Below are 27,945 nucleotides of genomic sequence, written 5' to 3'. Positions count from 1 at the left end.
CGTTGACGAAGACGGCGAAGCGCAGGAAGTCCAGGTACCGCTCGCCCCCCACCGGGTTCCAGCCCAGGTCGGGGTAGCCCTTGGCCAGCAGCATGGGGCAGCTCTGCAGGCCGCAGCCGGCCAGGTACGTCACCACCTGGGGGGCAGCAGTGGGGTGCATTGGGGTCCATGGGGTACAATGGGGTGCATGGGGTACAATGGGATCCATTGGGGTCCATGGGGTACAATGGGGTCCATTGGGATGCATTGGGGTGCATTGGGGTGCATTGGGGTGCAGTGGGGTCCATGGGGTACAATGGGGTGCATTGGGTACAATGGGGCCCATTGGGGGACATGGTGCGGCTCTGCAGGCCGCAGCCGGCCAGGTACGTCACCACCTGGGGGGCAGCAGTGGGGTGCATTGGGGTCAATGGGGTACAATGGGGTCCATGGGGTACAATGGGGTGCATTGGGGTGCATTGGGGTCCATGGGGTGCAATGGGGTGCATTGGGTACAATGGGGCCCATTGGGGACATGGGGCAGCTCTGCAGGCCGCAGCCGGCCAGGTACGTCACCACCTGGGGGGCAGCAGTGGGGCGCATTGGGTACAATGGGATCCATTGGGGTCCATGGGGTACAATGGGGTGCATTGGGTATAATGGGATTCATTGGGGTCCATGGGGTACAATGGGGTGCATTGGGTACAATGGGATTCATTGGGGTCCATGGGGTACAATGGGGTGCATTGGGTACGATGGGGCCCATTGGGGTGCATTGGGGTGCACTGGGGACATGGGGCAGCTCTGCAGGCCGCAGCCGGCCAGGTACGTCACCACCTGGGGGGCAGCAGTGGGGCGCATTGGGGTCCATTGGGGCCCATTGGGGTCCATGGGGTACAATGGGGTGCATTGGGTACAATGGGGCGCATTGGGGTCCATTGGGGTGCATTGGGGTCCATGAGGTGCAATGGGGTGCATTGGGTACAGTGGGGGACATTGGGTACAATGGGGTGCATTGAGGTGCATTGGGGTGCATTGGGGCCCATTAGGGTGCATCGGGGTGCATTGGGGTGCACTGGGGTCCATTGGGGTGCATTGGGGTGCATTGGGGTGCATTGGGGTCCATTGAGGTCCATTGGGATCCATTGGGGTGCATTGGGGTGCAGGGGGGTCCATTGGGGTCCATTGGGGTGCATTGGGGTGCATTGGGATGCATTGGGGTCCATTGGGGTGCATTGGGGTGCACTGGGGTGCATTGGGGTCCATTGGGGTGCATTGGGGTGCATTGGGGTCCATGGGGGTGCATTGGGGTGCATTGGGGTGCATTGGGGTGCATTGGGGCCCATTGGGGTGTATCGGGGTGCATTGGGGTGCATGGGGGTCCATTGGGGTGCATTGGGGTGCATTGGGGTGCATTGGGGTCCATTGGGGTGCATTGGGGTGCATTGGGACCCATTGGGGTCCATTGGGGTGCATTGGGTTCATTGGGGTGCATTGGGGTCCATTGGGGTGCATTGGGGTGCATTGGGGTGCATTGGGGTGCATTGGGGTGCATTGGGGTGCATTGGGGTCCATGGGGGTCCATGGGGGTGCATTGGGGTGAATTGGGGTCCATTGGGGTCCATTGGGGTCCATGGGGGTCCATGGGGGTCCATTGGGGTGCATTGGGGTGCATTGGGGTCCATTGGGGTGCATTGGGTCCATTGGGGTCCATTGGGGGCCATTGGGGTCCATTAGGGGCCATTGGGGTCCATTGGGGGCCATTGGGGTCCATTGGGGTCCATTGGGGTGCATTGGGGTGCAATGGGGTGCATTGGGATGCACTGGGGTGCATTGGGGTGCATTGGGGTCCATTGGGATGCATTGGGGTGCATTGGGATGCACTGGGGTCCATTGGGGTGCATTGGGGTCCATTGGGGTGCATTGGGGTGCATGGGGGTCCATTGGGGTGCATGGGGGTGCAGGGGGGTCCCCACCTTCTCCAGGTCCTGCTCCTTGAGCGCCAGCGCCAGCTCGTTGTTGTCGATGACGGAGGCGGCCGCCACGTCCAGGGGGGTCGAACCCCGCATCCCTGGGGGGGGGAAACACATGGGGGTCAGGGGCACCCCAATGGCGGTGCCAATGGGGGTACCATGGGGTGCCATAGGGGTGAGATGGGGGTGCCATAGGGGTGATATGGGGGTGCCATGGGGTGCCATATGGGTACCCTTGGGTTGCCATAGGGGTACCCTTGGGTTGCCATGGAGCATCCCTTGGGTTGCCATGGTGACACCATAGGGGTACCATAGGGGTGCCATAGGGGTGATATGGGGGTGCCATGGGGTACCATAGGGGTGCCATAGGGGTGCCATAGGGGTGCCATAGGGGTGATATGGGGGTGCCATGGGGTGCCATAGGGGTGCCATAGGGGTGCCATAGGGGTGCCATAGGGGTGCCATAGGGGTGCATAGGGGTTGGGTTGCCATGGGGGTGCCCTAGGGGTGGGGTGCCATAGGGGTGCCATAGGGGTGATATGGGGGTGCCATAGGGGTACCATAGGGGTGCCATAGGGGTGATATGGGGGTGCCATAGGGGTGCCATAGGGGTGATATGGGGGTGCCATAGGGGTGCCATAGGGGTGCCATAGGGGTGATATGGGGGTGCCATAGGGGTACCATAGGGGTGCCATAGGGGTGATATGGGGGTGCCATGGGGTACCATAGGCATAGCCTTGGGTTGCCATGGGGGTACCCTTGGGGTACCATAGGGGTGCCATAGGGGTGATATGGGGGTGTCATAGGGGCACCATAGGGGTGCCATAGGGGTGAAATGGGGTGCCATAGGGGTGATATGGGGGTGCCATAGGGGTACCATAGGGGTATCATTGGGGTGCCACATGGGTACCCTTGGGTTGCCATGGAGCATCCCTTGGGTTGCCATGGTGACACCACAGGGGTACCATAGGGATGCCATAGAGGTATCCTTGGGTTGCCATGGGGGCACCCTTGGGTTGCCATGGAGCATCCCTTGGGTTGCCATGGCAGTACCCTTTGGTTGCCATGGGGGTACCATGGGTGCACCCTGCGGTTGCCATGGGGATACCCTGTGGTTGCCATGGGGGTACCAAGGGGGCATCCTGCAGCTGCCATGGGGATACCCCTTGGTTGCCATGGGGATACGCTGCGGTTGCCATGGGGATAGGCTGCGGTTGCCAAGGGTGCACCCTTTGGTTGCCATGGGTACATGCTGTGGCTGCCATGGGGGTACCACGGAGCATCCCTTTGGTTTCCATGGGGATAGGCTGCGGTTGCCATGGGGATACCATGGAGCATCCCTTTGGTTGCCATGAGGATAGGCTGCGGTTGCCATGGGGCTGGGCTGCGGTTGCCATGGGGGTACCATGGAGCACCCCTTTGGTTGCCATGGGGCTGGGCTGTGGTTGCCATGGGGGTACCATGGAGCATCCCTTTGGTTGCCATGGGGATACCCTCGTGTTGCCATGGGGATACCCTTTGGTTGCCATGAGGATAGGCTGTGGTTGCCATGGGGGTACCATGGAGCATCCCTTTGGTTGCCATGGGGATAGGCTGCGGTTGCCATGGGGATGGGCTGTGGTTGCCATGGGGATGGGCTGAGGTTGCCATGGGGCTGGGCTGTGGTTGCCATGGGGATGGGCTGAGGTTGCCATGGGGCTGGGCCGCGGTTGCCATGGGGGTACCATGGAGCATCCCTGCGGTTGCCATGGGGATACCCTGCGGTTGCCATGGGGCTGAGCTGTGGTTGCCATGGGGATAGGCCGCGGTTGCCATGGGGGTACCATGGAGCATCCCTGCGGTTGCCATGGGGGTACCATGGAGCATCCCTTTGGTTGCCACGGGGCTGGGCTGCGGTTGCCATGGGGGTACCCTCGTGTTGCCATGGGGGTACCATGGAGCATCCCTTTGGTTGCCATGGGGCCGGGCCGCGGTTGCCATGGGGCCGGGCCACGGTTGCCATGGGGATACCCTTTGGTTGCCATGGGGGTACCCTCGTCTTGCCATGGGGATAGGCTGCGGTTGCCATGGGGGTACCATGGAGCATCCCTTTGGTTGCCATGGGGATACCCTCGGGTTGCCATGGGGATACCCTCGGGTTGCCATGGGGATACCACGGAGCATCCCTGTGGTTGCTACGGGGCCGGGCCGCGGTTGCCATGGAGCATCCCTGCGGTTGCCATGGGGGTACCACGGAGCATCCCTTTGGTTGCCATGGGGCTGGGCTGTGGTAGCCATGGGGATACCCTTTGGTTGCCATGGGGATACCACGGAGCATCCCTTTGGTTGCCATGGGGGTACCATGGAGCATCCCTGCGGTTGCCACGGGGATACCCTCGTGTTGCCATGGGGGTACCCTTTGGTTGCCACGGGGATACCCTTTGGTTGCCATGGGGATACCACGGAGCATCCCTGCGGTTGCCACGGGGCTCACCGAGGCCGATGCTGCTGTTCTCCAGCAGGTAGCCCAGGTGGTCGAACATGGAGCGCTGGTTCTGGCGGCTGATCCGGCAGAAGTAGCACAGGAAGCGGCAGCAGCTCGTGACCATCTTGGGGAAGCGGATCTCCTGCGCCCGGAACAGCGGGAATGGGGGTCAGGAACAGCGGGAATGGGGGTCGGGAACACCGGGAATGGGGTCGGGAATGATGGGAATGGGGTTGGGATAACGGGAATGGGGTGAGGGATAACGGGAATGGGGTGAGGGAACAGCGGGAATGGGGTCGGGAATGATGGGAATGGGGGTGGGATAACGGGAACGGGGTGGGGAGAGAGGGAATGTGGTGAGGGAACAGCGGGAATGGGGTCGGGAACAGCGGGAATGGGGTTGGGAACAACGGGAACGGGTGAGGGATAACAGGAATGGGGTCAGGAACAGCGGGAATGAGGTTGGGATAACGGGAATGGGGTTGGGAACAGCGGGACTGGGATGGGGAGCGAGGGAATGGGGTTGGGAGCAGCGGGAATGGGGTTGGGAACAACGGGAATGGGGTTGGAACAGCGGGAATGGGGTTGGGAATGATGGGAATGGGGTTGGGAACAGCGGGAATGGGGTTGGGGAGAGAGGGAATGGGGTTGGGAATGATGGGAATGGGGTTGGGGAGAGAGGGAATGGGGTTGGGAACAGCGGGAATGGGGTTGAGAATGATGGGAATGGGGTTGGGAGTGAGGGAATGGGGTGGGGAGAGAGGGAATGGGGTTGGGAATGATGGGAATGGGGTCAGGAACAACGGGAATGGGGTTGGGAACAGCGGGAATGGGGTCGGGAATGATGGGAATGGGGGTCAGGAACAACGGGAATGGGGTTGGGATAACAGGAATGGGGTGAGGGAACAGCGGGAATGGGGTTGGGATAATGGGAATGGGGTTGGAACAGCAGGAATGGGGTTGGGAACAGCGGGAATGGGGTTGGGAACAGCAGGAATGGGGTTGGGATAACGGGAACGGGGTCAGGAACAACGGGAACGGGGTGAGGGAACACCGGGAATAGGATGGGGAGAGAGGGAATGGGGTGGGGAACAGCGGGAATAGGGTTGGGAACACCAGGATGGGGGTGGGGAACACGGGGAAGGGGGTGAGGGGAGAATGGGAAGGGGGTTGGGAGAACGGGAATGGGGTGGGGGGAGAACGGGAATGGGGTTGGGGGGAGAGGGAATGGGGTCAGGAGAACGGGAAGGGGGTCGGGATAACGGGAATGGGGTGGGGGGAGAGGGAATGGGGTGGGGAGAATGATAATGGGGGTGGGATAATGGGAATGGGGTTGGGGATAACGGGAATGGGGTCAGGGATAGCAGGAATGGGGTCAGGGACACTGGGAATGGGGCTGGGAATATGGGGAATGGGGCTGGGAATACCAGTAATGGGGTCCAGGACACTGGGAATGGGGTTGGGGGTGCCGGGAATGGGGTTGGGAATACTGGGAATGGGGTTGGGAGCACTGGGAATGGGGTTGGGAGCACTGGGAATGGGCTCAGGAATACTGGGAATGGGGTTGGGAGCACTGGGATTGGGGTTGGGAGCACTGGGAATGGGGTTGGGAATGATGGGAATGGGGTTGGGAACACTGGGAATGGGGTTGGGATAAGGGCAATGGGGCTGGGATAAGGGCAATGGGGCTGGGATGAGGGCAATGGGTTTGGGATGAGGGCAATGGGGCTGGGATAAGGGCAATGGGTTTGGGATGAGGGCAATGGGGCTGGGATGAGGGCAATGGGGCTGGGATAAGGGCAATGGGGCTGGGATGAGGGCAATGGGGCTGGGATAAGGGCAATGGGGCTGGGATAAGGGCAATGGGGCTGGGATGAGGGCAATGGGGCTGGGATAAGGGCAATGGGGCTGGGATGAGGGCAATGGGGCTGGGATGAGGGCAATGGGGCTGGGATAAGGGCAATGGGTTTGGGATAAGGGCAATGGGTTTGGGATGAGGGCAATGGGGCTGGGATAAGGGCAATCGGGCTGGGATGAGGGCAATGGGGCTGGGATGAGGGCAATGGGGCTGGGATGAGGGCAATGGGGCTGGGATGAGGGCAATGGGGCTGGGATGAGGGCAATGGGGCTGGGATACGGGCAATGGGGCTGGGATGAGGGCAATGGGGCTGGGATGAGGGCAATGGGGCTGGGATGAGGGCAATGGGGCTGGGATGAGGGCAATGGGGCTGGGATAAGGCAATGGGGCTGGGATGAGGGCAATGGGGCTGGGATGAGGGCAATGGGGCTGGGATGAGGGCAATGGGGCTGGGATAAGGGCAATGGGGCTGGGATGAGGGCAATGGGGCTGGGATGAGGGCAATGGGGCTGGGATGAGGGCAATGGGGCTGGGATGAGGGCAATGGGGCTGGGATGAGGGCAATGGGGCTGGGATGAGGGCAATGGGGCTGGGATGAGGGCAATGGGGCTGGGATGAGGCTATGGGGCTGGGATGAGGGCAATGGGGCTGGGATGAGGACAATGGGGCTGGGATGAGGCTATGGGATGAGGGAATGGGGCAGGGATGAGGGAATGGGGCAGGGATGAGGGAATGGGGCAGGGATGAGGGAATGGGGCTGGGATGAGGGCAATGGGGCTGGGATGAGGGCAATGGGGCTGGGATGAGGGCAATGGGGCTGGGATGAGGGCAATGGGGCTGGGATGAGGCTATGGGGCTGGGATGAGGGCAATGGGGCTGGGATGAGGGCAATGGGGCCGGGATAAGGGCAATGGGGCCGGGATGAGGGCAATGGGGCCGGGATGAGGGCAATGGGGCAGGGGCTCACCTTGAGGGCAACCATGACCTGCATCACGGCTGGGATGAGCGCCCGCATCAGGTTGGGGTGCTGGTAGAAGACTTTGTTGTTCATGATGTTCCTGGGGGGGGAAAAAGGGGGGTTATGGGGGGCCCGGGGGGTGGGGGGGGAATGGGAGCTATGGGGGGGCCCATGGGGATATGGGGGTCTGCAGGGATGCTGATGGGTCCCCATGACGCCAAGGGCAGGGATGCTCGGGGATGCTGTTGGTACCCAAGGGATGCTCAGGGATGCTGTTGGGTACCCAAGGGATGCTCAGGGATGCTGTGGGTACAGGGATGCTCACCTTGCTCTCGCCGCCCAAGGATGCTCAAGGATGACCTGCATCACGGGTATCCAAGGGATGCTCAGGCCCGCATGCCGTTGGGTACCCTGGATGCTCAGGGATGCCTTTGTTGTTCCCAAGGGATGTTCCTGGGATGCCGTTGGTTACCCAAGGGATGCTCAGGGGGTGGGGGGTACCCAAGGGCTGCTGGGGGGGCCATGGGGATATGGGGATGCTGCAGGGATGCTGATGGGTCCCCAAAGGATGCCAAGGGTACAGGGATGCTCGGGGATGCTGTTGGTACCCAAGGGATGCTCAGGGATGCCCTTGGGTACCACAGGGATGCTCAGGGATGCTGTTGGGTACCACAGGGATGCTCAGGGATGCTGTTGGGTACACAAGGGATGCTCAGGGTTGCTCTTGGGTACCCAAGGGATGCTCAGGGATGCTGTTGGGTACCCAAAGGATGCCGTTGGGTACCCAAGGGATGCTCAGGACTGCTCAGGGATGCCGTTGGGTACCCCAGGGATGCTCAAGGATGCCATTGGGTACCCAAAGGATGCTGTTGGGTACCCAAAGGATGCTGTTGGGTACCCAAGGGATGCTCAGGACTGCTCAGTGATGCCGTTGGGTACCCAAGGGATGCTCGGGGATGCTGTTGGGTACCACAGGGATGCTCGGGGATGCTCTTGGGTACCCAAGGGATGCTCAGGGATGCTGTTGGGTACCCAAGGGATGCTCAGGGATGCTGTTGGTACCCAAGGGATGCTCAGGGATGCCGTTGGGTACCCAAGGGATGCTCAAGGATGCCGTTGGGTACCCCAGGGATGCTCAGCGATGCTCAGGGATGCTCTTGGGTACCCAAGGGATGCTCAGGGATGCCGTTGGGTACCCAAAGGATGCCGTTGGGTACCCAAGGGATGCTCAGGGATGCCGTTGGGTACCCAAGGGATGCTCAAGGATGCCGTTGGGTACCCAAGGGATGCTCAAGGATGCCGTTGGGTACCCAAGGGATGCTCAAGGATGCTGTTGGGTACCCCAGGGATGCTCAAGGATGCCGTTGGGTACCCAAAGGATGCCGTTGGGTACCCAAGGGATGCTCAAGGATGCCGTCGGTCCCCCCTAGGACGCAGCGGCAGGCGCGGCGCTCACCCGATGCTCTGGATGAGCAGGTTCTCCTCCTCGGGCCCCATCTGCACGATGAGCAGGGAGCGGATCTGGCTGAGGCTCTCGAGGAGGGCGGTGGCGTCGGGCACGGAGCGGGAGCTGAGGGCGTAGGCGCGGGGCAGGGCCCGCACCAGCTCCCCCAGGGCATCGTATTGGCGGTGCAGGAGGCTGAACATGGCCCGGACGAGCTCCGGGCTCTGGATGAAGGATTCCTGAGCCCAGTGCACCATGGTCTGAGAGATGAGGGCCTGCAGGGAGCCTGTGGGGAGCAATGGGGAGATGGGGGGCATTGGGGTACCCATGGGGGGCATTGGGGTACCCATGGGGGGCATTGGGGATGGGGACATGGGGTACCCATAGGGGGCATTGGGGTATCCATGGGGGGCATTGGGGATGGGGATGGGGACATGGGGGGATGAAGGATTCCTGAGCCCAGTGAACCATGGTCTGAGAGATGAGGGCCTGCAGGGAGCCTGTGGGGAGCAATGGGGAGATGGGGGGCATTGGGGTACCCATGGGGGGCATTGGGGTACCCATGGGGGGTATTGGGGACATGGGGTACCAATAGGTAGGGATGGGGACATGGGGTACCCATAGGGGGCATTGGGGTACCCATGGGGGGCATTGGGGATGGGATGGGGACATGGGGGACCCATGGATGGGGATGGGGACATGGGGTACCAATAGGTAGGGATGGGGACATGGGGTACCCATAGGGGGCATTGGGGATGGGATGGGGACGTGGGGGACCCATGGATGGGGATGGGGTCATGGGATACCAATAGGTAGGGATGGGGACATGGGGTACCCATGGGGGGCATTGGGGTACCCATGGGTGGGGATGGGGACATGGGGTACCAATAGGTAGGGATGGGGACAAGGGGTACCCTAGGGGGCATTGGGGATGAGGATGGGGCCTGGGGGACCCATGGATGGGGATGGGGTCATGGGATACCAATAGGTAGGGATGGGGACATGGGGTACCCATAGGGGGTATTGGGGATGGGGATGGGGACATGGGGGGATGAAGGCTTCCTGAGCCCAGTGCACCATGGTCTGAGAGATGAGGGCCTGCAGGGAGCCTGTGGGGAGCAATGGGGAGATGGGGGGCATTGGGGTACCCATAGGGGGCATTGGGGTATCCATGGGTGGGGATGGGGACATGGGGTACCAATAGGTAGGGATGGGGACATGGGGTATCCATAGGGGACATTGGGAATGGGGGACCCATGGGGGCCATTGGGGATGGGGACATGGGGTACCCATAGGGGGCAATGGGGATGGGGGGACCCATGGGGGGTATTGGGGATGGGGACTTGGGGTACCCATGGATGGGGATGGGACCATGGGGTACCCATGGATGGGGATGGGGCTATGGGATACCCATGGGGGGCATTAGGGATGTGGCACCCATGGGTGCAGATGGGGCCCTGTGATACCCATGGATGGGGATGGGACCATGGGGTACCCATGGATGGGGATGGGGCTATGGGATACCCATGGAGGGCATTAGGGATGGGGACAGGGGGTACCCATGGGGGGCATTGGGGATGGGGCACCCATGGGTGCAGATGGGGACATGGGGTACCCATGGGGGGCATTAGGGATGGTGCCATGGGGTACCCATGGATGGGGATGGGGCCATGGGGTACCCATGGGGTGCATTAGGGATGGGGCACCCATGGGTGCAGATGGAGACCTGTGGTACCCATGGATGGGGATGGTGCCATGGGGTACCCATGGGGGGCATCGGGGATGGGGCACCCATGGGTGCAGATGGTGCCATGGGGTACCCATGGGGGGGCATTAGGGATGGGGCCATGGGGCACCCATGGATGGGGATGGTGCCATGGGGTGCATTGGGGATGTGGCACCCATGGGTGCAGATGGAGACCTGTGGTACCCATGGATGGGGATGGTGCCATGGGGTACCCATGGATGGGGATGGGGCCATGGGGCACCCATGGATGGGGATGGGACCACGGGGTACCCATGGGGGGGCAGTAGGGATGGTGCCATGGGGTACCCATGGATGGGGATGGGGACTTGGGGTACCCATGGATGGGGATGGTGCCATGGGGCACCCATGGATGGGGATGGGACCATGGGGGACATTGGGGATGGGGCACCCATGGGTGCAGATGGGGACCTGTGGTACCCATGGATGGGGATGGGACCATGGGGCACCCATGGATGGGGATGGGGCCATGGGGCACCCATGGATGGGGATGGGGCCATGGGGCACCCATGGATGGGGATGGTGCCATGTGGCACCCATGGATGGGGATGGTGCCATGGGGCACCCATGGATAGGGATGGGACCATGGGGCGCATTGGGGATGTGGCACCCATGGGTGCAGAAGGGTCCCTGGGTGCTCCCCCCCCCCTCACTGGGTGCCGGCGGCTCCTCGGGGGGGGGCTCCTCCTCCTTGGGGCCCCCCCTGCGCCCCAGCACTTTGTGCACCAGCCCCAGCAGCCGCTGCCCCACTGACGCCTCCTCCTCCTCCTCCTCTTCCTCCGTGGGCAGCTCCAGCCCTGGGGGGGGAACAGGGGGGGGTTAGAGGGGGGGCTTATGGGGGGTTGTCTATGGGGGGGTCTTTATGGGGGGGTCCCAATGGGGGGGGTCCTTATGGGGGGGGCCCCATGGTGGGGGGGGCCTATGGGTCTCTATGGGTCCCTATAGGGTCCCTATGGGTCCCTATGGGGTTCTCTACGGGTCCCTATGGGTTCCCATGGGTCTCTATGGGGTCCCTATGGGTCTCTATGGGTCCCTATAGGGTCTCTATGGGGTTCTCTATGGGTGCCCTGTGGGGTCTCTATGGGGTCCCTTTGGGTCCCTATGGGCCCCTATGGGGTCGCTATGGGTCCCTATGGGGTCCCTATGGGGTCCCTATGGGGTTATTATGGGATGCTATGGTTACTATGGGGTCTCTATGGGTCTCTATGGGTCCCTATGGGTTCCCTATGGGGTTATTATGGGATGTTAGGGTCCCTATGGGGTCCCTATGGGGTTATTATGGGGTGTTAGGGTTGCTATGGGGTCGGTATGGGTCCCTATGGGGTCCCTATGGGGTTCCCTATGGGTTCCCTATGGGGTCTCTATGGGTTCCCTATGGGGTCCCTATGGGGTCTCTATGGGGTCTCTATGGGTCCCTATGGGTTCCCTATGGGGTTATTATGGGATGTTATGGTTACTATGGGGTCACTATGGGTCTCTATGGGTCCCTATGGGTTCCCTATGGGGTTATTATGGGATGCTATGGTTACTATGGGGTCTCTATGGGTCCCTATGGGTTCCCTATGGGGTTCTATGGGGTCCCTATGGGTCTCTATGGGTCTCTATGGGTCTCTATGGGTCCCTATGGGTCTCTATGGGTCTCTATGGGTCCCTATGGGTCTCTATGGGTCCCTATGGGTCTCTATGGGTCCCTATGGGTCCCTATGGGTCTCTATGGGTCCCTATGGGTCCCTATGGGTCCCCGCTCACCGCAATGGGCCAGGAGGTCCCTATGGAAGTCCTGGAGCTCGCCCCGGATGTCCTCGGGCACCGGGCACTCCTCCTCGTCCGGGCCCTCCTTGTAGTGCAGCAGCATGTTCACCTATGGGGCAGCATGGGGGGCATGGGGGGCATGGGGGGGAATGGGGGGGACATGGGGGGGACATGGGGGGGACATGGGGGGGGGATATGGGGGGGACATGGGGATGGGGGGGGACATGGGGGGGATATGGGGGGGACAAGGGGGGCACATGGGGGGGATATGGGGGGATATGGGGGGAATGGGGGGATGTGGGGGGCGGATATGGGGGAACAATGGGGGGGAGATGGGGGGTGACAATGGGGGGGATATGGGGGGGAATGGGGGGAACATGGGGGAGACATGGGGGGAAATGGGGGGGGACATGGGGGGGATATGGGGGGGATGGGGGGGATTTGGGGGAGAATGGGGGGATGGGGGATATGGGGGGGACCGGGGGGGAATGGGGGAGGGACATGGGGGGATGGGGGGGGGGGGACATGGGGGGCATATGTCATGGGGGGACATGGGGGGGATATGGGGATATGGGGGACATGGGGGGGATTGTAGTGCAGCAGCATGTTCACCTATGGGGGACATGGGGGGATATGGGGGGTATATGGGGGGGAAATGGGATATGGGGGGAGTAATGGGGGGGATATGGGGGGGATATGGGGGGACATGGGGGGGACATGGGGGGGATATGGGGGGATATGGGGGGAGACATGGGGGGGATATGGGGGGGACATGGGGGGGATATGGGGGGGATATGGGGGGAACATGGGGGGGGACATGGGGGGGAATGGGGGGGATATGGGGGGGACATGGGGGGAACATGGGGGAGACATGGGGGGAAATGGGGGGGGACATGGGGGGGATATGGGGGGGGACATGGTGGGGGCAAAGGGGTCAGCTCCTGCCCAGCCAGAGAGCATCCCTGCTGCAAGGACCCATCCCCATCCCCACATCATCCCCATCCTCATCCTCACCTGATTCCTATCAGCATCCCCACCCCATCCTCATCAGCATCCCTGTGATCATCCTCACCCCATCCCCATCCCCACATCATCCCCATCCCCATCCTCACCTCTCCTGATTCCCATCAGCATCCTCATCCCCATCCCCAACAGCATCCTTATCTGCATCTGCATCCCCATCCTCATCCTCACCCCATCCCCATCCCCACATCATCCCCATCCTCATCCTCACCTATCCCGATTCCTATCAGCATCCCCATCCCATCCTCATCAGCATCCCTGTGAGCATCCTCATCCCATCCCCATCCCCACATCATCCCTATCCTCATCCTCACCTATGCTGATTCCTGTCAGCATCCTCAGCCCCATCCCCATCCCCATCCTCATCCTCACCCCCATCCCTATCAGCGTCCTCATCCCCATCCAATCCCCATCAGCATCCTTATCTGCATCTGCATCCCTATCAGCATCCCCACCCCACCCCATCCCCATCCCTGTCCCCATCCTCATCCTCACCTGATTCCTATCAGCATCCCCATCCCCAACAGCATCCCTATGAGCATCCTCATCCCATCCCATCCCCATCCCCACATCATCCCATCCCCATCAGCATCCCTATAAGCATCCTCATCCCAATCAGCATCCTCATCCTCATCCCATCCCCATCAGCATCCCTATGAGCATCCTCACCCCCATCAGCATCCCTATGAGCATCCTCACCCCCATCAGCATCCTCATCCCAATCCCATCCCCATCAGCATCCTCATCCTCATCCCCATCAGCATCCTCATCCTCATCCTCATCCCCATCAGCATCCTCATCCTCATCCTCATCCCCATCAGCATCCTCATCCTCATCCTCATCCTCATCCTCATCCCATCCCCATCAGCATCCTCATCCTCATCCCCATCCTCATCCTCATCCCCATCCCCATCAGCATCCTCATCTCCATCTTCATCCCTATCAGCACCCCCCCACACCTGTTCCTGCGGTGGGGAGCGGAACTCCCGCGTCCTCCATCCCTATCAGCACCCCATTCCCCACCCCCACCCCACCCCACCCCATCCCCACCCCATCCCATCCCCATCAGCATCCCTATGAGCATCCTCATCCCCATCATCATCCTCATCTGCATCCCCATCAGCATCCTCATCCCCATCCTCATACCCATCAGCATCCTCATCTCCATCTTCATCCCTATCAGCATCCCATTACCCACCCCACCCCATCCCCATCCACGTCTGCATCCCTATGAGCATCCTCAATCCCATCCCATCCCCATCAGCATCCCTATGAGCATCCTCATCCTCATCAGCATCCTCATCCTCATCCTCATCAGCATCATCCTCATCCCATCCCCATCAGCATCCTCATCCTCATCAGCATCCTCATCCTCATCCTCATCAGCATCATCCTCATCCCATCCCCATCAGCATCCTCATCCTCATCAGCATCCTCATCCTCATCCTCATCAGCATCATCCTCATCCCATCCCCATCAGCATCCTCATCCCCATCCCATCCCCATCAGCATCCTCATCTCCATCTTCATCCCTATCAGCACCCCATTCCCCCCCCATCCCCATCCACGTCTGCATCCCTATGAGCATCCTCATCCCCATCCCATCCCCATCTGCATCCTCATCTCCATCTTCATCCCCATCAGCACCCCATTCCCCCCCCCCCCACACCTGCTCCTGCGGTGGGGAGCGGAACTCCCGCGTCCTCCATCCCTATCAGCACCCCAACCCCCACCCCACCCCATCCCATCCCCATCAGCATCCCTATGAGCATCCTCATCCCCATCAGCATCCTCATCCTTATCCTCATCCTCATCCTCATCCCCATCAGCATCCTCATCCTCATGCCATCCCCATCAGCATCCCTATGAGCATCCTCATCCCCATCAGCATCCTCATCCTCATCCTCATCTCCATCTTCATCCCTATCAGCATCCTCATCCTCATCCCCATCAGCATCCTCATCCCATCCCCATCAGCATCCTCATCCTCATCCTCATCCCCATCCTCATCCCCATCCCATCCCCATCAGCATCCTCATCCTCATCCCCATCCCATCCCCATCCCCATCCCATCCCCATCAGCATCCTCATCCTCATCCCATCCCCATCAGCATCCTCATCCCCATCCCATCCCCATCAGCATCCTCATCCGCATCCCATCCCCATCAGCATCCCTATGAGCATCCTCATCCCCATCAGCATCCTCATCCTCATCAGCACCCTCATCCTCATCCTCATCCCCATCAGCATCCTCATCCCCATCAGCATCCTCATCCCCATCAGCATCCTCATCTCCATCTTCATCCCTATCAGCACCCCCCCCCACCTGCTCCTGCGGTGGGGAGCGGAACTCCCTCGTCCTCCGCGCCGTCTCCGCCGCGCTCATGCTCAGCGCCCGCATGAGGCGCCCGTAGCGCCCGCGCTGGTCCCGCTGCAGGCGCCGCACGTGGCGCTCCGAGAAGGCCACGACCGCCTCGACGCGGTGCTGCAGCTCCCGCGAGCAGAAGAACTGCAGCAGCTCGCACATCTGCATGGGTGCATGGGATCTGTGGGGATCTATGGGGATCTATGGGGATCTATGGGGATCTATGGGGATCTGTGGGGATCTATGGGGATCTATGGGGATCTATGGGGATCTATGGGGTGTGGGGACACCTGGACGCGGTGCTGCAGCTCCCGCGAGCAGAAGAACTGCAGCAGCTCGCACATCTGCATGGGGACAGGGGATCTGTGGGGATCTATGGGGATCTATGGGGATCTATGGGGATCTGTGGGGATCTGTGGGGATCTATGGGGATCTGTGGGGATCTATGGGGAGCTATGGGGAGCTATGGGGATCTATGGGGATCTGTGGGGATCTATGGGGATCTGTGGGGATCTATGGGGAGCTATGGGGATCTATGGGGATCTATGGGGAGCTATGGGGAGCTATGGGGAGCTATGGGGATCTATGGGGATCTATGGGGATCTATGGGGATCTATGGGGATCTATGGGGTGTGGGGACACCTGGACGCGGTGCTGCAGCTCCCGCGAGCAGAAGAACTGCAGCAGCTCGCACATCTGCATGGGGACAGGGGATCTATGGGGATCTATGGGGATCTATGGGGTGTGGGGTATGGGGTATGGGATATGGGGCATAGCATATGGGATATGGGATACAGGGTACAGGGTATGGGATACAGGATATGGGGTATGGGATATGGAATATGGGATATGGGGTATGGGGTATGGGGTATGCGGTGTGGGATATGGGATATGGGATATGGGGTATGGGATATGAGATATGGGGTATGGGATATGGGGTATGGGGTATGGGGTGTGGGATACGGGGTATGAGATATGGGATATGGGGTATGGGATATGGGGTATGGGATATAGGGCATACATGGGATATGGGGTATGGGATATGGGGTATGGGATATGGGATATGGGGTATGGGATATGGGGTATGGGATATGGGATATGGGGTATGGGATATAGGGCATACATGGGATATGGGGTATGGGATATGGGATATGGGGTATGGGATATGGGGTATGGGATATGGGATATGGGGTGTGGGATATGGGATATGGGGTATGGGATATGGGATATGGGGTATGGGATATAGGGCATACATGGGATATGGGGTATGGGATATGGGATATGGGGTATGGGATATGGGGTATGGGATATGGGATATGGGGTGTGGGATATGGGATATGGGGTGTGGGATATGGGATATGGGATATGGGGTATGGGATATGAGATATGGGGTGTGGGATATGGGGTATGGGGACTCGGACCATGGAGGTCCCCCCTCACCTGCAGCTTGACCGACTCCGGCAGCTTCATCTGCAGCAGCCCCTCCTGCAGGCCTTCCTCCTCCTTCTCCTCCTCCTCCTTCTTCTCCTTCTCCTCCTCTTCCTCCTCTCCCTTCTCCTTCTCCTCTTCCTCCTCCTTCTCCTCCTCCTCCTCCTCCATCATCTCCCCGGCCTCAATGGCCTTCTTCCTCCTCTTGCCCTCTTCTTCTTCCCCTTCCTCTTCTTCCCCTTCCTCCCCTTCTTTGCCTGCCTCCCCGAAGACCCGGGGGTCGATCATCCTCAACACCTTCCTCACTTCCTCCTCCTCGAGGGCTCCCACTGCCAGCAGCGCCGACACCAGCTTCAACACGGGCACCAATTGGAACTCCACGCTTCCCCCCACCGGATCGCGAGCGTGCGGCGCCGCGCCGGTCACCGCCTCCGCCAGCATCCGGATGGCGCGAGCGCCGAGCTCTCCCAACGGGATGCTGGGACTCAACTGGGTCTTGCCGTTGCCCGGCGCGAGGATGAAGCAAGGATCGGCGAAGTGGGGCCGGGGACGGAGGCAGACGCCGGGGCCGACGCCGGGCGGCGCGGGTACGCGGGCGCCGTTGGGGAACAAGGCGATGCTCTTGGTGGCGGGAGTGATGGGTACGATGAACTCGGCGCTCATGGAAGAGCAGGCGCGTTGGGCAGCCTCCAAGTGCATGGCCAATAGGAGGTCGTAGTAACCGGCTCGGAGGGGACCCGGCAGTTCCGGGCTCTCGATGGCGAAGAGGAGTTGGGCCTGGTCAACGTGGCTGCAGAGCGCGTGCGCTACGCGGTTGTTGCCCAAGGCGCACACGGCGCAGTAGAGACGCAACGTGTGCTGCTGGAAGCGCTGCAGTTCCAGCTCCTCCGAGAGCTCCATGATGTCCAGGGTCCTGGGGGGGGGGAAATGGGGGTCGATGGGGGTCGATGGGGGTCGATGGGAGTTAACGGGAGTCAATGGGAGTCAATGGGAGTCAATGGGGGTCCATGGGGGTTGATGGGAGTCAATGGGAGTCAATGGGAGTCAATGGGGGTCGATGGGAGTCAATGGGCATCAATGGGAGTCAAGGGGAGTCAGTGGGACTCAACGAGGGTCAAGGGTGCCCATTGGCCTCAGGGGTGCCCAGTGGGACTCAACGAGGGTCAAGGGTGCCCATTGGCTTCAATGGGTGCTCACTGGCCTCAGGGGTGCCCAGTGGGACTCAACGAGGGTCAAGGGTGCCCATTGGCCTCAGGGGTGCCCAGTGGGACTCAACAAGGGTCAAGGGTGCCCATTGGCCTCAATGGGTGCCCACTGGGACTCAACGAGGGTCAAGCGTGCCCACTGGCCTCAGGGGTGCCCAGTGGAACTCAACGATGGTCAAGGGTGCCCATTGGCTTCAATGGGTGCCCAAGGGTGCCCATTGGCCTTAGGGGTGCCCACTGGGACTCAACGAGGGTCAAGGGTGCCCATTGGCCTCAGGGGTGCCCAGTGGGACTCAACGATGGTCAAGGGTGCCCATTGGCCTCAGGGGTGCCCAGTGGAACTCAACGATGGTCAAGGGTGCCCATTGGGCTCAATGGGTGCCCAAGGGCGCCCATTGGCCACAGTGGGTGCCCAAGGGTGCCCACTGGCCTCAGCGGGCGCCCAAGGGTGCCCATTGGCCTCAGCGGGTGCCGGGGGCTGACCTGTTCTCCTCGGGGATGTGCAGGGCCATCATGATGCGGGGCTCGGTGCACTCCACGGCCCAGCCCAGGCGCTCGCCCAACCGCGCCGTCTCCACGCTGAGGCTCTCGTTGGGGAGGCGGCTCCAGGTGACGGGGGTCAGGATCTGCACCCCAAGGCGTGGGGGGCACTGGGGCTCCGGGTTGCCCTGCTCGCTGCTGAACATGGCCGCCGAGATGGGCAGGATGTTCTGGGGGGGGAGAGGAGCAATGGGAGTCAATGGGGGGCAATGGGGGGCAATGGGAGTCAATGGGAGTCAATGGAGGCAACGGGAGGGAGTGGGAGTCAATGGGAGTCAATGGAGGCAACGGGTGGCAATGGGAGGCAATGGGAGTCAACGGGAGGCAATGGGAGTCAATGGGCATGAATCGGAGACAATAGGAGTCAATGGAGTCAATGGGAGTCAAAGGGAGTCAACGGGAGGCAATGGGGGGCAATCGGAGTCAATGGGAGTCAATGGAAGTCAACAGGAGTCAATGGGAGTCAACAGGATTCAACGGGAGGCAATGAGAGTCAACGGGAGGCAACGGGAGGCAATGGGGGGCAATGGGAGTCAACGGGAGTCAATGGAGTCAACGGAGTCAACGGGAGGCAATGGGGGGCAATGGGGGGCAATGGGAGTCAACGGGAGTCAACAGAGTCAACGGGAGGCAATGGGGGGCAATGGGAGTCAACGGGAGTCAATGGGAGTCAACAGGAGTCAACGGGAGCCAACGGGAGGCAATGGGGGGCAATGGGAGTCAACGGGAATCAACGGAGTCAACGGGAGTCAACGGGAGTCAATGGGGGGCAATGGGAGTCAACGGGAGGGAATGGAGTCAATGGAGTCAATTGGAAGCAATGGGGGGCAATGGAGTCAGTCCACAGACCCCATCAACCCCTTGGTTCACCTTGAAGACCCCAAGGACCCTCCATAGACCCCAACAACCCCTTGGTCCACCCTATCGACTCCAAGCCCCTCCATAGACCCCCAGGTTCTCCTTGGCCACCAAGACCCCCCCCCAAAAAGGCCATCAGGGCCCCAAACCCCCAACCTTGGCCCCCCATTTCCCCATAGAGCCCCCAACTAAGGGGTCACCTTGAGCTTGCCCAGCTCGAACTGCAGGATGTTCTGGCTGGTGGGGACCACGAAGACGGCCGGGAAGAGCTTGGTGTTGGGTTCCACCTGCAGGGACCAAGGTGGGCATGGGGCGGCCAAGGGGCACGCGGGATGGGGTTGGGATGGGGTGGGGCGGGGATGGGGATGGGGATGGGGTGGGGATGGGATGGGGATGGATGGGGATGGGGTGGGGATGGGATGGGGATGGGGATGGGGTGGGGATGGGATGGGGATGGGGTGGGGAGGAACCGTGGGGATGGGGATGGGATGGGGATAGGGAATGGGGATAGGGGATGGGGGATGGGAATGGGGATGGGGATGGGGTTGGGATGGGGTGGGGATGGGATGGGTATGGGGATGGGGTTGGGTTGGCATGGGGATGGGAACGGGATGGGGTGGGATGGGGATGGGATGGGGATGGGATGGGGTTGGGGATGGGATGGGGATGGGATGGGGATGGGTTGGGATGGGATGGGGTGGGGTGGGGATGGGGATGGGATGGGATGGGATGGGGTGGGGATGGGGTGGGGATGGGATGGGGATGGGGATGGGGATGGGGATGGGGATGGGGATGGGGATGGGGATGGGGATGGGATGGGGATGGGGATGGGGTGGGGATGGGGTGGGGATGGGATGGGGATGGGATGGGGCAGCAATGGGGCAGGGATGGGGTAGGGATGGGGATGGGGATGGGGATGGGGATGGGATGGGGATGGGATGGGGTGGGGATGGGGATGGGATGGGGATGGGGATGGGAATTGGGATGGGATTGGATGGGGATGGTGATGGGGATGGGGATGGGATAGGGATGGGATTGGATGGGAATAGGGTGAAATGCGAATGGAGTGGGATGATAATGGGATGGGATGGGGATGGGGATTGGGATTGGGAATGGGGAATGGGATTGGGATGGGGATGGGATTGGGATGGGATGGGGTTGAGATGGGGATGGGAATGGGGATGGGATGGGGTTGGGAAGATGGATGGGGATGGGGATGAGATGGGATGGGGATGGGATGGGGATAGGATGGGGATGGGGATGGGATGGGATTGGGATGGGATTGGGATGGGGATGGGATGGGGATGGGATGGGGATGGGACGGGGATGGGGATGGGAAGGGGATGGGATGGGGATGGGATTGGATGGGGATGGGGGGGGGATGGGGATGGGGATGGGGATGGGGATGGGGATGGGGATGGGGATGGGATGGGATGGGATGGGGTGGGGATGGGGATGGGGATGGGATGGGGTTGGGATGGGATGGGATGGGGATGGGGATGGGATGGGGATGGGATGGGGATGTGGATGGGGATGGGGTTGGGTTGGGATGGGGATGGGATAGGGATGGGATGGGGATGGGATGGGGTGGGGATGGGATGGGGATGGGATGGGGATGGGGTGGGGATGGGATGGGGTTGGGATGGGGATGGGGATGGGGATGGGGATAAGATGGGGATGGGATGGGATTGGGATGGGGTTGTGCTCTCCCCCCCAACATTGGGGTTCCATGGTTGGGGGGGGTGTCCATGGGGGGGTTCCACCCCACCTGGAAGAAGGTGTCGACCTCCTTGCCGTTGGCGGTGAAGGTGAGGAGCCCGGTGGCCAGGTCCACGAGGCAGCCGATGACCAGGTCGCTGTGGCTCACGCGGCCCTGCTGGCTGCTGCTGAACTCCCCGCCCCACACCATGTAGCAGTTGCTGTGCTTGATGCTGGGGGGCGGAAAAAGGGGGTGATGGATGGGGATGGGGGGGGGGAGGGAATTCACATGGGAGCCCCGGATCTGGAACCCCATCACCCCCAAAACCCATCCCCATCATAGGAACGCCCCAAATGGCATCCTCATCAAGGACAGAGCCATCCCCATCACCCCAGGACCCCCCAAACCCCATCCCGATTCCCCCCCATCCCCATCACCCCCAAACCCCATCCCCATCACCCCAGGATCCCCCAAACCCCGTCCCCATGGCACCAAACCCTATCCCCATCACCCCCAAACCCCATCCCCATCACCCCATGACCCCCCAAACCCCATCCCCATGACACCAAACCCCATTCCCATCACCCCCAAACCCCATCCCCATCACCCCATGACCCCCCAAACCCCATCCCTGTGGCACCAAACCCCATCCTCCATCACCCCCCCATCCCCATTATCCCCCAAACCCCATCCCCGTCACCCCATGACCCCCCAAACCCGATCCCCATAGCACCAAACCCCATCCCCATCACCCCATCCCCATTATCCCCATCCCCATCCTCCCTATCCCCCCCAACCTCCATCCCCATCCCCATCACCCCAGGAAGCCCCCAAACCCCATCCCCATCCCCCCCATAACCCCCATTCCCCCCATCCCCCCCATCCCCCCATCCCCATTCCCCCCATAGGACCGTGGCTCCGCCCCCACCTGTGGTGCACGTGGCCCTGGCTGTCGCCCACGGTGACGGTGACGCTGCGCACGCGGCCCAGCTCGAAGGAGGCCTCGTGCTGGTGGAAGCCGGGGGTCACCCACCCGACCCACGCGCAGCCCGGCTCCTGCCCCGCCGGCAGCCGCACCGAGAAGTAGTGCTGGGGACAATGGGGGGCAATGGGAGTCAATGGGGGCAATGGGAGGCAATGGGGGGCAATGGGAGGCAATGGGAGTCAATGGGAGACAATGGGAGTCAATGGGAGTCAATGGGAGTCAACAGGGGGCAATGGGAGTCAACGGGAATCAATAGGAGGCAATGGGAGTCAATGGGAGTCAATGGGAGTCAACGGGAGGCAATGGGCGTCAATGGGAGTCAATTGGAGTCAACGGGAGTCAATGGGAGTCAATGGGAGTCAACGGGAGTCAACGGGAATCAATGGGGGGCAATAGGAGTCAATGGGGGGCAATGGGAGTCAATGGGGGGCAATGGGAGTCAATGGGGGCAATGGGAGGCAATGGGAGTCAACAGGAGGCAATGGGAGTCAATGGGAGTCAATGGGAGTCAACAGGGGGCAATGGGAGTCAACGGGAATCAATAGGAGGCAATGGGAGTCAATGGGAGTCAATGGGAGTCAACGGGAGGCAATGGGCGTCAATGGGAGTCAATTGGAGTCAACGGGAGTCAATGGGAGGCAATGGGAGTCAACGGGAGTCAACGGGAATCAATGGGGGGCAATAGGAGTCAATGGGAGTCAATGGGAGTCAATGGGGGCAATGGGAGGCAATGGGGGCAACGGGAGTCAATGGGAGTCAATGGGAGTCAATGGGAGTCAATGGGGGGCAATAGGAGTCAATGGGAGTCAATGGGAGTCAATGGGGGGCAATGGGAGTCAACGGGAGGCAATGGGAGTCAATGGGAGTCAACGGGAGTCAATGGGGGGCAATGGGAGTCAATGGGAGTCAATGGGAGTCAATGGGGGCAATGGGAGTCAATGGGGGGCAATGGGAGTCAATGGGAGTCAATGGGAGTCAATGGGGGGCAATGGGAGTCAATGGGAGTCAATGGGGCAATAGGAGTCAATGGGAGTCAATGGGAGTCAATGGGGCAATGGGAGTCAATGGGAGTCAATGGGGAGCAATGGGAGTCAATGGGAGTCAATGGGAGTCAATGGGGGTCAATGGGAGTCAATGGGAGTCAATGGTAGTCAATGGGAGTCAATGGGGGGCAATGGGAGGCAATGGGAGTCAATGGGAGTCAATGGGAGTCAATGGGAGTCAATGGGGGCAATGGGAGTCAATGGGGGTCAATGGGAGTCAATGGGGGCAATGGGAGTCAATGGGAGTCAATGGGAGTCAATGGGAGTCAATGGGGAGCAATGGGAGTCAATGGGAGTCAATGGGAGTCAATGGGGGCAATGGGAGTCAATGGGGGGCAATGGGAGTCAACGAGAGGCAATGGGAGTCAATGGGAGTCAATGGGAGTCAATAGGAGTCAATGGGGGAAATGGGAGTCAATGGGAGTCAATGGGGGCAATGGGAGTCAATGGGAGTCAATGGGAGGCAATGGGGGGCAATGGGAGTCAATAGGGGGCAATGGGAGTCAATGGGGGCAACGGGAGTCAATGGGAGTCAATGGGGGGCAATGGGAATCAACGGGAGGCAATGGGAGTCAATGGGAGTCAATGGGAGTCAATGGGGGGCAATGGGAGTCAATGGGAGTCAATGGGAGTCAATGGGAGTCAATGGGGGGCAATGGGAGTCAATGGGGGTCATTGGGAGTCAATGGGAGTCAATGGGGGGCAATGGGAGTCAATGGGAGTCAATGGGAGTCAATGGGGGCAATGGGAGTCAATGAGAGTCAATGGGGGCAATGGGAGTCAATGGGGGCAATGGGAGTCAATGGGAGGCAATGGGAGGCAATGGGAGTCAATGGGAGTCAATGGGAGTCAATGGGGGGCAATGGGAGTCAATGGGAGTCAATGGGGAGCAATGGGAGTCAATGGGAGTCAATGGGAGTCAATGGGAGTCAATGGGAGTCAATGGGAGTCAATGGGGGGCAATGGGAGTCAACAGGAGGCAATGGGAGGCAATGGGAGTCAATGGGAGTCAATGGGAGTCAATGGGAGTCAATGGGAGTCAATGGGAGGCAATGGGAGTCAACGGGAGTCAATGGGAGGCAATGGGAGTCAACGGGAGTTAATGGGAGTCAATGGGAGTCAATGGGAGTCAATGGGAGTCAATGGGGGCAATGGGAGTCAATGGGAGTCAATGGGAGTCAATGGGGGTCAATGGGAGTCAATGGGAGTCAATGGGAGTCAATGGGAGTCAATGAGGGGTCAATGGGAGTCAATGGGAGTCAATGGGAGTCAATGGGGGCAATGGGAGTCAATGGGGGGCAATGGGAGTCAATGGGGGGCAATGGGAGTCAATGGGAGTCAATGGGAGTCAATGGAAGTCAATGGGAGTCAATGGGGGTCAATGGGGGGCAATGGGGGGCAATGGGGGTCAATGGGAGTCAATGGGAGTCAATGGGGGCAATGGGAGTCAATGGGGGGCAATGGGAGTCAATGGGAATGGGAGTCAATGGGAGTTAATGGGAGTCAATGGGGGCAATGGGAGTCAATGGGGGCAACGGGAGTCAATGGGAGTCAATGGGGGGCAATGGGAAACAACGGGAGGCAATGGGAGTCAATGGGAGTCAATGGGAGTCAATGGGAGTCAATGGGGGAAATGGGAGTCAATGGGAGTCAATGGGGGCAATGGGAGTCAATGGGAGTCAATGGGAGGCAATGGGGGGCAATGGGAGTCAATGGGAGTCAATGGGTGCAATGGGCGGCTAAAAGGGGGGCAATGGGAGTCAATGGGAGTCAATGGGGGACAATGGGAGTCAATGGGGGGCAATGGGAGTCAATGGGAATGGGAGTCAATGGGGGTCATTGGGAGTCAATGGGAGTCAATGGGGGGCAATGGGAGTCAATGGGAGTCAATGGGAGTCAATGGGGGCAATGGGAGTCAATGGGGGGCAATGGGAGTCAATGGGAGTCAATGGGGGCAATGGGAGTCAATGGGGGGCAATGGGAGTCAATGGGAGTTAATGGGAGTCAATGGGGGCAATGGGAGTCAATGGGGGGCAATGGGAGTCAATGGGGGGCAATGGGAGTCAATGGGAGTCAATGGGAGTCAATGGAAGTCAATGGGAGTCAATGGAAGTCAATGGGAGGCAATCGGAGGCAATGGGAGGCAACGGGGGGCAATGGGAGTCAATAGGGGGCAATGGGAGTCAATGGGAGTCAATGGGAGTCAATGGGGGGCAATGGGAGTCAATGGGAGTCAATGGGAGTCAATGGGGGCAATGGGAGTCAAGGGGAGTCAAGAGGGGGCAATGGGAGTCAATGGGAGGCAATGGGAGGCAGTGGGATACCCTGCGATACAGGGATGCACTGGTACCGGGATGCAGTGATACCCGGATGCAGTGATACCGGGATGCAGTGGTACCCGGATGCACTGGCACCGGCAACGCAGTGGTACCCAGATGCAGTGATACCGGGATGCAGTGGCACCGGGATGCAGTGATACCAGGATGCAGTGATACCAGGATGCAGTGGTACCGGGATGCAGTGGTACCCGGATGCAGTGGTACCGGGATGCAGTGGTACTGGGATGCAGTGGGACCCGGATGCAGTGGTACCCGGATGCAGTGATACCGGGATGCAGTGGTACCCGGATGCAGTGGTACCCGGATGCAGTGATACCGGGATGCAGTGGTACCGGGATGCAGTGGCACTGGGATGCAGTGATACCGGGATGCAGTGGTACCGGGATGCAGTGGTACCCGGATGCAGCGATACCAGGATGCAGTGGTACCGGGATGCAGCGGTACCGGGATGCAGTGATACCCGGATGCAGTGGTACCGGGATGCAGTGATACCGGGATGCAGTGGTACCGGGATGCAGTGGTACCTGGATGCAGTGATACCGGGATGCAGTGGTACCCGGATGCAGTGGTACCCGGATGCAGCGATACCAGGATGCAGCGGTACCCGGATGCAGTGGTACCCGGATGCAGTGATACCCGGATGCAGTGGTACCGGGATGCAGTGGTACCCGGATGCAGCGGTACCGGGATGCAGTGGTACCTGGATGCAGTGGTACCGGGATGCAGTGGTACCCGGATGCAGTGGTACCGGGATGCAGTGGTACCCGGATGCAGTGGTACCCGGATGCAGTGATACCCGGATGCAGTGGTACCGGGATGCAGCGGTACCCGGATGCAGCGGTACCGGGATGCAGTGGTACCCGGATGCAGTGATACCGGGATGCAGTGGTACCCGGATGCAGTGGTACCGGGATGCAGTGGTACCCGGATGCAGTGGTACCCGGATGCAGTGGCACTGGTATGCAGTGGTACCCGGATGCAGTGATACCGGGATGCAGTGATACTGGGATGCAGCGGTACCCGGATGCAGCGGTACCCGGATGCAGTGGTACCCAGATGCAGTGATACTGGGATGCACTGGCACCGGGATGCAGTGGCACTGGGATGCAGTGGTACCCGGATGCAGTGATACCGGGATGCAGTGGTACCCAGATGCAGTGGTACCCGGATGCAGTGGTACCGGGATGCAGTGGCACCGGGATGCAGTGGTACCCGGATGCAGTGATACCCGGATGCAGTGGTACCCGGATGCAGTGGTACCGGGATGCAGTGATACCTGGATGCAGTGATACCGGGATGCAGTGGTACCCGGATGCAGTGATACCGGGATGCAGTGGTACCCGGATGCAGTGATACCCGGATGCAGTGGTACCGGGATGCAGTGGTACCCGGATGCAGTGATACCGGGATGCAGTGATACCGGGATGCAGTGGTACCCGGATGCAGTGGTACCCGGATGCAGTGATACCGGGATGCAGTGGTACCGGGATGCACTGGCAGCGGGATGCAGTGGTACCCGGATGCAGTGATACCGGGATGCAGTGGTACCCGGATGCACTGGCACCGGGATGCAGTGATACCGGGATGCAGTGGCACTGGGATGCACTGGCAGCGGGATGCAGTGGCACTGGGATGCAGTGACACCGGGATGCAGTGGTACCCGGATGCAGTGGTACCCGGATGCAGTGATACCGGGATGCAGTGGTACCCGGATGCAGTGGTACCCGGATGCAGTGATACCGGGATGCAGTGGTACCCGGATGCACTGGCACCGGGATGCAGTGATACCGGGATGCAGTGGCACTGGGATGCACTGGCAGCGGGATGCAGTGGCACTGGGATGCAGTGGCACCGGGATGCAGTGGTACCCGGATGCAGTGGTACCCGGATGCAGTGATACCGGGATGCAGTGGTACCCGGATGCAGTGGTACCCGGATGCAGTGATACCGGGATGCAGTGGCACCGGGATGCAGTGGTACCGGGATGCAGTGGTACCCGGATGCAGTGGTACCGGGATGCAGTGGTACCCAGATGCAGTGGTACCGGGATGCACTGGCACTGGGATGCAGTGATACCGGGGTCCCCCCCCCGTACCGTGGTGCTGTCCCGGATGACTTCGGGGTCATCGCGCTCGGCAGGGACCACATCCTGCTCCAGGCGGGGGACGCTGGGGGCCGCTGGGGGGGGCGCGAACGGCGGCTTCCGGCCCTTGAACAGGAACCTATGGGGGGCAGTGGGGGGTCAAGGGGGCACAGGGACCCACACA

The 27,945-nt window shown here is 60.7% G+C and overlaps 1 protein-coding gene across 1 annotated transcript; it reads right to left on the bottom strand.

Moving 5' to 3' along the window:
• On the bottom strand, positions 1-27,900 carry LOC134175500 (ryanodine receptor 1-like; the record flags this gene model as incomplete). Its single annotated transcript, XM_062641543.1, has 16 exons — positions 1-136; positions 496-558; positions 1,956-2,050; positions 4,426-4,558; positions 7,242-7,332; positions 8,689-8,962; positions 11,095-11,238; positions 12,191-12,302; positions 15,543-15,743; positions 17,022-17,183; positions 17,271-17,922; positions 18,698-18,924; positions 19,813-19,899; positions 21,381-21,543; positions 22,240-22,400; positions 27,774-27,900. Coding segments are annotated over 16 exons (2,828 nt in total), but the record flags the coding sequence as incomplete, so codon positions are not given.
• Positions 27,901-27,945: the final 45 nt, after the last annotated feature.

The sequence above is a fragment of the Pezoporus occidentalis genome, unplaced genomic scaffold (genome assembly GCF_034315485.1).
Source record: "Pezoporus occidentalis ecotype Australia unplaced genomic scaffold, CSIRO_AGI_Poc_V1 ctg687, whole genome shotgun sequence".
NCBI lineage: Eukaryota > Metazoa > Chordata > Aves > Psittaciformes > Psittacidae > Pezoporus > Pezoporus occidentalis.
Note: the sequence above shows the minus strand (reverse complement) of the source record. Positions and strands in the feature narration are given on the sequence as shown.